The sequence below is a fragment of the Peromyscus eremicus genome, chromosome 5, assembly GCF_949786415.1.
Source record: "Peromyscus eremicus chromosome 5, PerEre_H2_v1, whole genome shotgun sequence".
Classification (NCBI taxonomy): Eukaryota; Metazoa; Chordata; class Mammalia; order Rodentia; family Cricetidae; genus Peromyscus; species Peromyscus eremicus.
Window position 1 is genome coordinate 132,531,817 of NC_081420.1, and position 12,213 is coordinate 132,544,029.

At 40.3% G+C, this 12,213-nt stretch overlaps 1 protein-coding gene across 3 annotated transcripts in view; it reads right to left on the reverse strand.

Annotated features, from left to right (window-relative positions):
* The window catches only part of Rpgrip1l (RPGRIP1 like), a 97,245-nt gene that overhangs the window by 37,592 nt on the left and 47,440 nt on the right, over window positions 1-12,213 (reverse strand). For all 3 annotated transcript variants that reach the window (XM_059264548.1, XM_059264549.1, XM_059264547.1), the window contains exons 16-17: window positions 8,918-9,069; window positions 5,845-6,223 (exon numbers count right to left, since the gene is read on the reverse strand). In XM_059264548.1, coding sequence (XP_059120531.1) covers window positions 5,845-6,223; window positions 8,918-9,069 — 531 coding nt within the window. The remainder of the gene's footprint in view (window positions 1-5,844; window positions 6,224-8,917; window positions 9,070-12,213) is intronic.

Sequence of the window (12,213 nt, forward strand, 5' to 3'; positions counted from 1 at the left end):
ACACACAAATCACTAATTCTTCTATATACAAGTGGCAAATGGACTGAGAGAGAAACCAGGGAATAATACCTTTCACAATAGCCTCAAATAATATAAAATACCTTGGGGTAACATTAACCAAGTAAGTGAAAGACTTGTATAATGAAAACTTTAAGACACGGAAGAAAGAAATTGAAGAAGATACCAGAAGACAGAAAGATCTCCCACGCTCATGGATTTAGAAAGTATAAACGGCCATCCTACCAAAAGCAATCTATAGATTCAATGCAATCCCCATCAAAATTTCAATACAATTCTTCACAGAAATTGAAAAACAATTTTCAGCTTCATATGGAAAGGCACACAACACAAAAGCCCAGGATAGCTAAAACAATCTGGAATAATAAAAGAACTGCTGGAGGTATCACCATCCCAGATTTCAAGTTGTACTGCAGAGCTAGAGTAATAAAAACAGCATTGTATTGGCACAAAACAGACACGTCAATCAATGGAATTGAATTGAAGACCCAGACATAAGTCCATACACCAATGGACAGCTGATTTTTGAAAAAGGATCAAAACAACAACAACAACAACAACAACAACAACAACAACATCCAAAACCAAAAACATACTGGGAAAAAGGCAGCATCTTGAGCAAATGGTGCTGGTCAAACTGGATGTCTGCATTTTGAATAAGGAAAATTAATTCACATTTATTATTCTACATAAAACTCAGCTTCAAAGGGATCAAGGTCCTCAACATAAGACCAGATACTCTGAATCTGATAGAAGGGAAACTGGGGAATAGTCTTAAACTCATTGGCACAGGGAAAGACTTTCTGAACAGAACACTGATAGCACAGGCACTAAGAACTAGAAGCCCCTCAACTGAAGAATGGATAAAGAAAATGTAGTATATACACACAATGGAATACTACTCAGCTGTTAGAAAAAAATGACATCATGAAATTTGCAGGCAAATGGATGGAATTAGAAAGAATCATCCTGAGCAAGGCAACCCAGATCCAGAAAGGTAAACATGATATGTACTCACTTATAAGTGGGTATCAGCTGTTGAGTACAGTATAATCATATTATAATCCACAGACCCAGAGAAGTTAGATAAAAAGGAGAGGTCTAGGGGGGACACATATGGATCTCCCTGGGAAGGGGAAATAGAATAGATTTTATGGGTGGACTGGGGGTGGATGGAGATAGGAATAGGGGGGATCAAGTAGGTGAGGGAGGGGCAAAGGGGAAAGACAACTGGAATAAGTGGGCATTTAGGGGGTGATATGGAAACCTAGTGCAGTGGAAACTTCCTGGAACCTAGGAGGGTGACCCTAGTGAGGACTCCAAGGAATGTAGGATATGGAGCCTGAACAGGTCATCTTCTATAACCAGACTAGTCTCTCAGTGCTGGGACTGGGATACCAACCCAGCCACAAAACCTACAACCCACAACCTGTCCTGCCTGCAAGATGCGCTGGGGCAATGGTAGCTCAGAGCTTGTGGGAGTGGCCAAGCAATGACTAGTCTAACTTGAGGCCCAAGCCATGAGAGGCAGCCTATGCTGGACACTGCCTGGATGGCCAGGATCAGAGACTTGGGGTAGAATCAGACATGACTGCAAAATAAATAAATAAATAATAAACAAATAAAGTCAATGAAATGTTTCCTGATGATATTCTGCTATACTCTAGATTGGTGCTTAGCCCAATCACCATCAGAGAGGCTTCCTTCAGCAGCTAATGGGAGCAGATACAAAGACCCAGAGCCAGACATTAGGTGGAGCTCAGGGAACTCAAAAGAAGGGGGGGGGAGCAATTATAGGAGCTAGAGGGATCGAGGACACAGAATGAACTAAGCAGAGCTCATAGAAGATCACAGAGACTGAGGCACAACCAAGAAGCCTGCATGGGTCTACACTAGGCCCTCTACATATATGCTGTGGTTGTTTAGCTTGGGGGTTTGTGGGACTCCTAACAGTGGTGTGGAGGTGTCTCTGACTCTTTGCCTGCTCATGGGACCTTTTTTTTCCTACTGGGTTGCCTCATTCAGCCATGCTAGACAGTTTATGCCTAGTTTTACTGTATCTTGTTATCCCTTGTTTGGTTGCTATCCCTGGGAAGCCTGCTCTTTTCTGAAGGGCAATGGAGGAGCAGTGGGTCTGGGGGAGAGAGGAAGTGTTGGGGCTAGGAGAAAGGGAGGGAGTGGAAACTGTGGTCCGGATGTATTGTATTAGATAAGAATAAGAAAAAAAAGAACAAAAATTAATAAATGGGATGACCTCATGAAACCAAAAAACTTCTGTATGGCAAAGGATAACATCATTAGGGTAAAGTGGTAGGCTACAGAAGGGCAATTTTTAAAACCAATTTCACATCTGATAGAGGGTTTATATCTAAAATATATAAAGAAATAAAAAACCTGGACACCAAGAAAACAACCCAATTAAAGAATGGGGTACATAGCTAAAATGGAGAGTTCTCAAAGAATCAGACACAAATGGCCAAGAAACACTTGAAGAAATGTCAATATCCTTAGTCACCACGGAAATACAAATCCAAACTACTTTGAGATTTCATCTTATGCCAGTGGAAATCACCAAGAGCAATAAAACAAATGACAGCTCATGCTGTCCAGGACGTTGGGAAAGGGAACACTTATTCCTTGCTCATGAGAGTGCAAACTTGTACAACTGCAATGTAAATCAGTGTGTCAGTTCCTCAAGAAGCTAGGGATAGATCCACCTCAAAATCTAGCTATACCACTCTTGGGCATATACCCAAAGGATTCTACATCCTACCACAGACAGACTTGCTCATCCATCTTCACTGCTGCTCTATTCATAATAGCCAGAAATTGGGAATAGACTAGATGTCCATCAACTGATGAATGGATAATGAAAATGTGGCACATTTACAAAATGGAATACTACTCAGCTGTTAAAGAAACCAAAATTATAGAATTTGTAGGTAAATGAATGGGGCTAAAAAAAAAAAAAATCCCAAGTAAGGTAACCCAGACTCCCCAAAACAAATTTCGTATGTTTTAACTCTATTTGCATACTAGTTTCTAAGCCTTTAATAGGCATGCTATAACCTGTACAACCACAGAGGTTACATATAAGTAAGGGACTTGGGCGGAAGGGAGGATCTCTTAAGGAAAGGGAAGTAGAGTACTGGAGAGTCAGGGGGAAGATTGGAGTGGGAGGATTACATGGGGAGGGGGATTGGATGAGAAAGGAATATGGGGAGGGAAAAGTAACCCTAATGGCTATTTGAAGGGTCACATGGAAACCTACTCCTCTAGAAGCTTCCTAAAATATATACATATTTGAAAGAAATATAAGTGGAGTCACGAAATAAATGGGGAGACTATGCCCCAATTAGACATCTTTCACCACCAAGTAAAACATCTAGTTCCAGAAATGGGTTATATCTAGTTGACTAGTTGGCCAAGAGGTCCCCATGGAAACCCCCCAAATATCCTAGGCTATTGCCAAGGTTATTGGTAGCTCTCTACAACCTGCATAGGTTCAAGCCGGATGTGGTCTCAGTACTGAAAGGGGGAAGTGGACACACACTCCCACTTCTAACCTAGGCGCCATCTGCAATTGATACCCCTTGTAAAGGAAAAGTTAGATTTCTCCAATGGAGTCTCACTGGGTATATTAGTCACAGTTAAGGGCAGGCCGCAGTAGATAGCCAACACAAAACAAATCCCATGTGATTTTTGTAGACTTTCTGTCTTAAATCGCTTTGTTTTGGTATTTTTTTTTGTCTTATTGGTCTTTTGTTTATTATGGTTTTTATGGGTTTTGTTTGTCTGTCTGTGTGTCTGTCTTTGTTTGGTTCTTTCTTTCCTTCTTTTTCTCTCTCTTTCTTTCTGCCTGTTTGTTTTCTAAAGAGAGAGAGAAAGTAAGGGCATGGAGTTGAGTGGGTAGGGAGGTGGGAGGATCTTGGAGGAGTCAATAGAGAGGAAACTATGATCAGAATATATTATATGGACATTTTTTCAATAAAAATCTATGAGGAAAATTAAATTATATGACAATGACCTATCAAATAGACACAGTAAAGTGAACCTATCTTCCATCTCTCTCTCTCTCTCTCTCTCTCTCTCTCTCTCTCTCTCTCTCTCTCTCTCTCTCTCTCTAGCTCTGTCTCTCTCTCATCTGTCTATCTGCCTATCTATCATCTGTGTATCTATCCATCTATCCATCCATCCATCTATCTGAAATTGTGTTGGAAGTGAGCCTCTGGAGACCCAGCCAGCATTGGGAGTGGAAGTGGAGGATGGTGAAGAAGAAACTCCAAAGAAGTAATAGAAATTACGGAGCTGAAAACACTACTGCAAGGGAACACATCCAACAGCGGGCTCAATAGGAGAGGTGAGTGGCACAGGAACTAGTCCAGTCTACTGGAAGATGGAACAGTAAAACTATCAAATGAAAAGAATGGGAAGAAAGAAGCACCAAGCCAGAGAGACCTATGGGTGCCACTAAACATACCAACTATGTATCAGAAGAGGAGAAGGAGCGGAGGAAAATACCTAAAGAAGAACTGACAGAACTATTCAAATTGGGTGTGTAACATTATATTACACACACAAGAAGCTCAACAAACCACAAGCAGAAGAAACACAGAGGAAACACATGTAGGCACAAACTATTCCAACCTCAAACACAGCCTTAAAAACAGCACCATGTATATATGACTCACAATAAGGTTAACAGGTAGCTTCTTAGAAACAATGGCTGCCCATAGCCAGTGGTTTGATGTACTAAATGTGCTAGAAGGATAACAAAACCAAACCCAAACCCAACAACCAAACTACTAGCTAGCAAGATTAGCCTTCAAAAAATTCAAAGGAAAAGTAAGAATATTCCAAGATAACAACGAGTGAATACACTTGCTAGCAGCAGACCTGACTTCCAGCACATATTAAGTAAGTTTTCTTCAGGTTGAAAGAAAAAGACACATGATGGTAACTCAAATCCACACATCTGATAGGGACCAAAAGGGTAACTGCATATGTAATCATAAGAGACCAGGCAACTACCTTTTCTTCTCTCCTCTTAACTGGTTTAAAAGATAATTATATAAACTAGTAATTATAAAATTATATTGTTGGGTTCATAACACACAAGATAACACACATCATAAAGGACTGAGGCAGAGCTTCATGGAGCAAGGAAATGACCCAATGGTAAGGACATAAATCAGACTGAGAAAGGAAGTTGATCTTTAGGAAAAATAAATACCCAAATAGTAATTATACAGGTAAAGACCAAGATCTCTATAACTAGTTTTCATTCTCTTAATTTTATTACAGGAGTAAGGTACTACATAAAGCAATTAGAACACTTCATTGTTGTTTTTCTATATATGGGCAAAGGGGAGTGGGGGAGGGAGGAAAGACGGTAATGGGGGAGAGTGGTGAATATGATCACATGTTATGCACATGTATGAAAATGTCATAACCCATTATTTGGTGTAATTAATATACACCAATAAAAACGACAAATTACCGGCATACTATGTACATATACATGGCAGTAACAATACAAAGGAGGGAAGAAAGAATGGAATTACATTAGACTTTTTATATCTTAATGTAATGAAGTTACTGTTATTTTTAAATAGACTATATGGTGTATATTTTTGTCCCTCAAACACTGTAAGTGCTGTAATTCCAACCAAGAAAATAACTAAAATTATAAACAGTATTATAGACCTGAAGTACAAATATTGCCTAAGGTTAGGAAAATTAGTTACTAATAAATCACAGACATAATACTAAGGTATACTTTAAGTTCACTTTTACAGTTTCATAGAATCAAGAACACACTCTTACCTGAGATACACCTGTCATGTGCCAGTGAGAGCAGAGGCACATTGACTTTCCCTATGTAAATATTCTCCTGGGTATCACTATCATCAAACACATAAAAACCCAGAGACTCTGACTTAAGGTATCGATCCAAATCCATATTCATTGGCACTGGGAAACACATGTGGTCATCAAACTGCGGATCATTGCTACTGGGAATGATGGTTGTGTCATGGTCTGGAAAATCAAAAAACTTGTACACAACATATGCGTGTGGCTGCAGGTGGTTCACTCGGGACTGCAGGTTGCTGCAAGATCTTACTGTAATGTGAAGTTCATTTAAGCTGCCATCTGTGGAATCTGTTGAACTGATCTGCGCAGTTGTGGGTGCTTGCTGACTCAACTGGAAGACATACATATTTATATTGTAGAAAAAATACAATTAAAAGATGTCAGCTGCCAACCTCCAAACGAAATTTTGTAAATGAACAGAACTACATATTTTTATGTTAAAGCTATTTTTCTCAGCAAAAAGGATTCTTATCCAAAACTAGCATGCTTCAGAACCATACAGTGAAAAACCTAGCACACGTGAGAATACACAATCCCGTGCAATTGGCAGCAAACAGGGGTGACCAAGGATATTTGTAGAAATTAGTCCTAATATCAAATAAACCCAAGGCAAAAAGTTAATGTGATGTTCTTAATTCTGCTTAATAACTGAAGAGCCAAGTCAGTGGTGGGTCTGAAGACCGTCCTAACCAAAGGATACTCATCTGCTCACCCAGAGTGTGGTTTGAGACAAGCCTGAAAGGCTAAAACGCTGGACTGGGAGGGCATTCCACAAGAGATGAGCAAAGGCCCTGGGCATAACTGGAAACTTTTCCATGTCCCTCTTGGGAACACTGGTAAGCATACCAGATATTAGAAATCCTTTGCAGTAAGTGGTAAATCTTTTATAGCTGAGATGATCTGAGACAAAGAAAACATCAGTGTTCTAGGGCCTCGTTTAGTTCAGCATTGGAGAACTTCCGGCCTTGCTCAGAGGAACCCTTCTGCAGTACTGAATCTGGCTTGAGTAAGAAATGCTGGTCTCAGTGCCCCCAGTGGAGACCTCTGCTGGTGTACAGTGGGAAACCTGAGCGAGTACAACACTGCTTACCCAGGTGAGCTTGCGCTCAACCAAGGAAAGCTCAGTGGAATGATTTTTAAAGTACTCCTCTCCCTTTCCCCACCCCCACTCAATCCATTACAGTAGAAAACCAAGAAAACACTAATTCTCATCTCTGTACCAGATTCTTTCAAGGTGTGTTGTGAAGAATGCTATAGTAAGGTGATCTCTGGGAAGCAGGTGTCATGTCCTCTTTGGTTTGAGAATCTACATTTACATTGTCATGGTCCTTTAAGTTAATTCAAAGAAGCAATACATCCAGCGAAAGTAAGAAAGAAGACAATTTCACATAACAGTACAGGGATATTTCATGGATCTGCACAACAGAAACAAGGTTGGTCCCTAGAAGCTCATACATTTTGGAAATTTTACTTTGTCTGGTCTGATTTCTCTCTGAGTACTGGCTCCTTATTCTCTCTTCAGACTCTTCACTTCATTTTGCTGCCTAACATGGTGGAAATCGGCTGTCAACAGCTCCAAATTTCAAATGTTAGAGGCATAACGAGTTACTTTTCCTTGCTTTTGGAAAGCAAAATCTGCCTGGTTCAGCAGAGGCCAAGGGGATATTCCTTAATCATAATTGGGTGGACTACTGGATCAGAAATGGGATCACCTACCATCAACCTGGCCACTGGTTTATGGGGCTCAGAACCATAGACTCCAAGAAAAGAAGAAAGACAATTATGACTGCACACACATTTCAACATGTTTCTGCATATTCTCTCTCTGTCACTCACATACTTTGTTTTCTTTTGATATTCATGTTATATAGAAGAGGTCATCAACTCCAGAGTTCTATTTCACTTGATTCAGTGCATTTATTGGCTCATGGAACTAATTTGAAAATGTGGCTGTTAAGACTTGAAATATAGTTAGGGGAATAGAGAGCTGCATTTAAACTCCTGGTATTCAGCAAGAAAGCATTAATTTTGTGTTCTACTTTGCATTCCAAAAATCTAATGGTAGGAACCCGTTGGAAAGAAGCATAGAGAGTGACATAATAGTTATTTCTTTAACAGCAGAAATCATTAATGAAGGTCTCTTGATGTGTGATAACACTACTATTTTCTCAAAGTGTCAAGCACAGGGGAAATCCTTTGTATCAAGGGAACAGTTCTGTGTCTTTTTTTGTTTTGTTTTTGTTTTTGTTTTTGTTTTTGTTTTTGTTTTTCAAGACAGGGTTTCTCTGTGTAGCTTTGCGCCTTTCCTGGAACTCACTTGGTAGCCCAGGCTGGCCTCGAACTCACAGAGATCCGCCTGGCTCTGCCTCCCGAGTGCTGGGATTAAAGGCGTGCGCCACCACCGCCCGGCCCAGTTCTGTGTCTTGTGGTAGAAGTGTAGTGAGTATCCACAAGCATAAAAACTGCACAGAATGAACACAAATGACTGTGAGCAAATACTGATGAGGTCTGATTATGGTATGGAGCTCAATTAATAATACTACACAGGTCAATTTCGTGCTTGGTTTTGCTCTTCAGCACTAGGGAGTGAACCAAGAGCCTAGCAATGCACATGCTAGGCAAGCACTCTACCATCACACTACAACCTTAGTCCTTTAAAACATTTTGTGTTTTGATTCAGGGTCTTGTGAGGTTGCCCCGGCTGGTCTTGAAACTGTCATCCTTGTGCCTCAGTCTCCTGAAGAACTGGGATACCAGTCATGCACCCCCATTCCCAGCTTGATTTCCATCTTTCCAGATTAGGCTATTAACTGTGTAAGATGTTACAACTGGGAGTAAGTGACAAAGCATTCACAGGCCAACTCTCTACCGTTCTTGCTACTTCCTGGGAGTGTGATTATTCTTAAATAAAAGGTTAAATTAGCTACTTGATGCCCATAAAAGAAAACAGTTTCAGTCTAAAGCATAGGATATAAGGAGATAGCATAGATGCTGTGCTATAAAAGGGTCTTACAGTCAAGCTTACCAACTGCATTTTCTCTGGCTTCTTAAAATTGGATGTTATGTACCCTAATGCCTTCGCCCGCTCTCGATAAAGTCGGATTGCTTGGTCCATGGGAACTCTTAATCGGAACCAGTATTCTACTGTGCCAAAATCTGGGGTGTCTCCTTTAGTTCCTACACATAATCAATGCATGATCCACAGTTAAAAAAGTCCCAGAAATGAGAATATATATGAGTAAAATACACCAATGGTATTATATATTAAAGGCATAAACTTTATACAGAGTAAAATAATATGACTTGCACAAATAATGTTTGATTGGCAAATAACAGAGATGAAGGAAAGTTACATCTGGAGTATGAGTTTCACTGCATGCTAAATATTAAAGAGCCATGACAAACTATGATTGAGCTATTTCAACTGCTATCATTTCAATCTTGCATGTAAAGAAAAATCCAAACAGTGAATCAGATACTCCACAGATTCTTCTGGATACTGTGGTACTTTTCTTTAAACAAGTTGGACTCAATCTAGCCTGACATTTACAATATACAACCTCAAAATTATAAATATGACATTCCATATTTTGATTCAACTTTTAAGGGATCTTTGGCATCTTTCCACTTCTTTGCTGGACCACAGCATGTGGAAGAGGTCATAGATATGCCAAATAACAGCACTGTCAATGTGCCCTTGTATGTTACTCGCCGTGTACGCTCCACTCAGGCAGCTTTTCTCTCTCTACCATGACTTTGCTCCGTGGCTTTCTGGAAGATTTGACAGCCCTAAGCTTCCGGTGTAGAGCTTATGTCCTGATTACTGCACTGATCACTCCAGTCTGTCTGTTCACAACTGTGAAGTATGTATACCACACAGGTTTCTTAAGGGCAAGGACTGAAGCTGCCTTCAAAATATTTCTTCCCAAGGGATGGTACATATGGCTTCTAAATACTTGTCAAAAAGAAAGTTATGGAACTTTTTCTGAATGTTACCATAGTGTTAAGTATATTATGCTTATTTAGTCAATTTTTTCTTACAAATGGGCCATCACCGTCAATATTGAAAAAGATTTACTATCTGCCATTAATTCAAAAGCCCCCAAAGAAGAGTATCCCTACAGATACCTTTATTTGTATATACATAAAGTATCTTTGGATGAACTTGTAGTCTTTGGGAGAGGCCAGGGTTGCTGGTGACAGGAGGGAAAAAGGCACTTAAATATTTTCTTTCTGAGCCAGGACTCCATCAGCTAAGCAGCGAGTCACTCAATTAGACACCAAGTTGCCCTTCCTCCCTTCTCCTCCTTCACAGGCCCCTCGGCTTCTGGAGGACCACACACTCAAGTTTTCCTGCTGCACACAGGCCACTGTTTTCTCGGCTGTTCCTTCTTTCTCTTCCTGAACCCCACATTCTGGAGATTCCCAATGCTCAGACACCTGTCACCTTCTCTTCCTTATCTGGATTCATTTCAATGTGGTATTATCTGGATCCACAGAATAAAGTGTATCTATAAGCTAATGATTCTCATTTCCATATCTTCATTCCCCAGCCTTCAGACAATTTACCCAACTGTCTAGCTGATACCTCAGTCAGATGCTTAACAGGCAGGTCCGTCTCGTCTAACAGAATCTTGCATTTTCTTCTTTGTATTTGTTCCTATTTGGGCTTCTCCTGTAAGTTGCATGGCCATTCTCCTAGCTGTTCTTGCCAGAGAATTTGCTTCCTTTATTTCCCTCGTTGACCCACATTCAACAGATCGGCACCCCCCTTGACCCCCAGACAGGGTATCTAGCTGGAGCTGACCTCAAACTCACTATGGCCTTGAACTTCTGATCCTCCTGCCTCTACCTCCCAAGTACTGGGGTTATAGACCTGCCGCATATGATTGGAATCAGACCTAGGGTTTTGTGCATGCTGTGCAAGCACTCTACCAACTGAGCTATATCCTCAGCCCAGCAAATCTTGATGGAAGGACTAATGGACAGGTTGAAGCTAACAAATATATGGCTACTTTTCTTACCACCCTTGCCCTGCTTACTAAAAAAAAAAGGTCAAATTATGATTTAAAATGTTATCGAATTAATTTGTTTTAGTGAGCACACAAAGTAATAGGGTTTCATTGTGACTCCCCTTGTTTCTCCCCAACCCTAGTCTCCTCCCCCAACCTCCCCCCTTGGCTTTCATGCCCATATATTCCATTGTCCTCTTCTATCTCCACATCCCCTCTTCGACTTCCATGCCATAGAAACATGTACATACACACATGTACACACTTAAACATCAAGTGTTTTCTCATGCAGGAAAAACCACAGGATTTGTCTTTCTAATTTAGCTTATTTCTCTTAGCATAGTGGTCTCCAGCTCCATCAATTTTATCCTTTACAGCTGAATGGCTTCCGTTGTGTATGTCTACGTTTCCTTATCACTTCTGAGGCTGGCTCCATGTCTTGTCTGTTGTGAACAGTGCAGCAACAAGCACTAATGAAGGAAGCTCCTTCCACACTGGGGATTCTTGAGTGCATCAGAGTTCTTGGGCACAGTGGTCATACACACCTATTACTTTCCTTTATTCATATTTAAGTGTAGTATTTCCCTGTCCTTGTCCTTACCCCTGAAATTCTCTCTTGATTAGCTGAGTCTAGCCTGTTAGTGACACTTTGGGTTTTTAAAAATTTGATTCACTGAAGTTTTCACATTAACACCCCCCATCTTAATTTCCTTGCAGGATTTTAAAAATCCATTTTGCTGACTTTTCCCTCAGTGTTGCTGACTTTCTCCAGGTTCAAAATTGAGTTCATTTTCTTGTCTGTGTATCTTCTTTAAGGCCATTGGTAATTTTTATTGGTGATGCCTTCACCTGCCCTTTTAACTACTTCAGTATGTTAAAGTTCAGCAGCTAAGGAGTTAGGATTTTTGAGGAGTCACGTTTTCTGCTTTTTCATGTTTCTTGTGTTGTGATTTGTGCTTCTATTTGCTTGGATATTGGTCCTAGTTTTATTTGAGGATTTCCTTATTGAGACCCTGACACTTGAGGGCCTATTCTCTAGTACCTGAGAGAAAAAGCAAACAGCAGCCACCAAACTATGCATGCATGGTTCAGAGATACACTTAAATTAATCACAGTCCATTAACACACCACCAGTGACCATGGCAGATGGAAAACTACTGTGTAGTGTGCTTTCAAGTTAAACATTATTATTTTTTAAAATTTATTGTAATTTTATGTGCATTTGTGTTTTTCCTTCGTGTATGTCTGTGTGAGGGTGTTGACTCCTGGAGTTACAGACAGTTGTAAGTTGCTACGTGTGTGTTGGGAA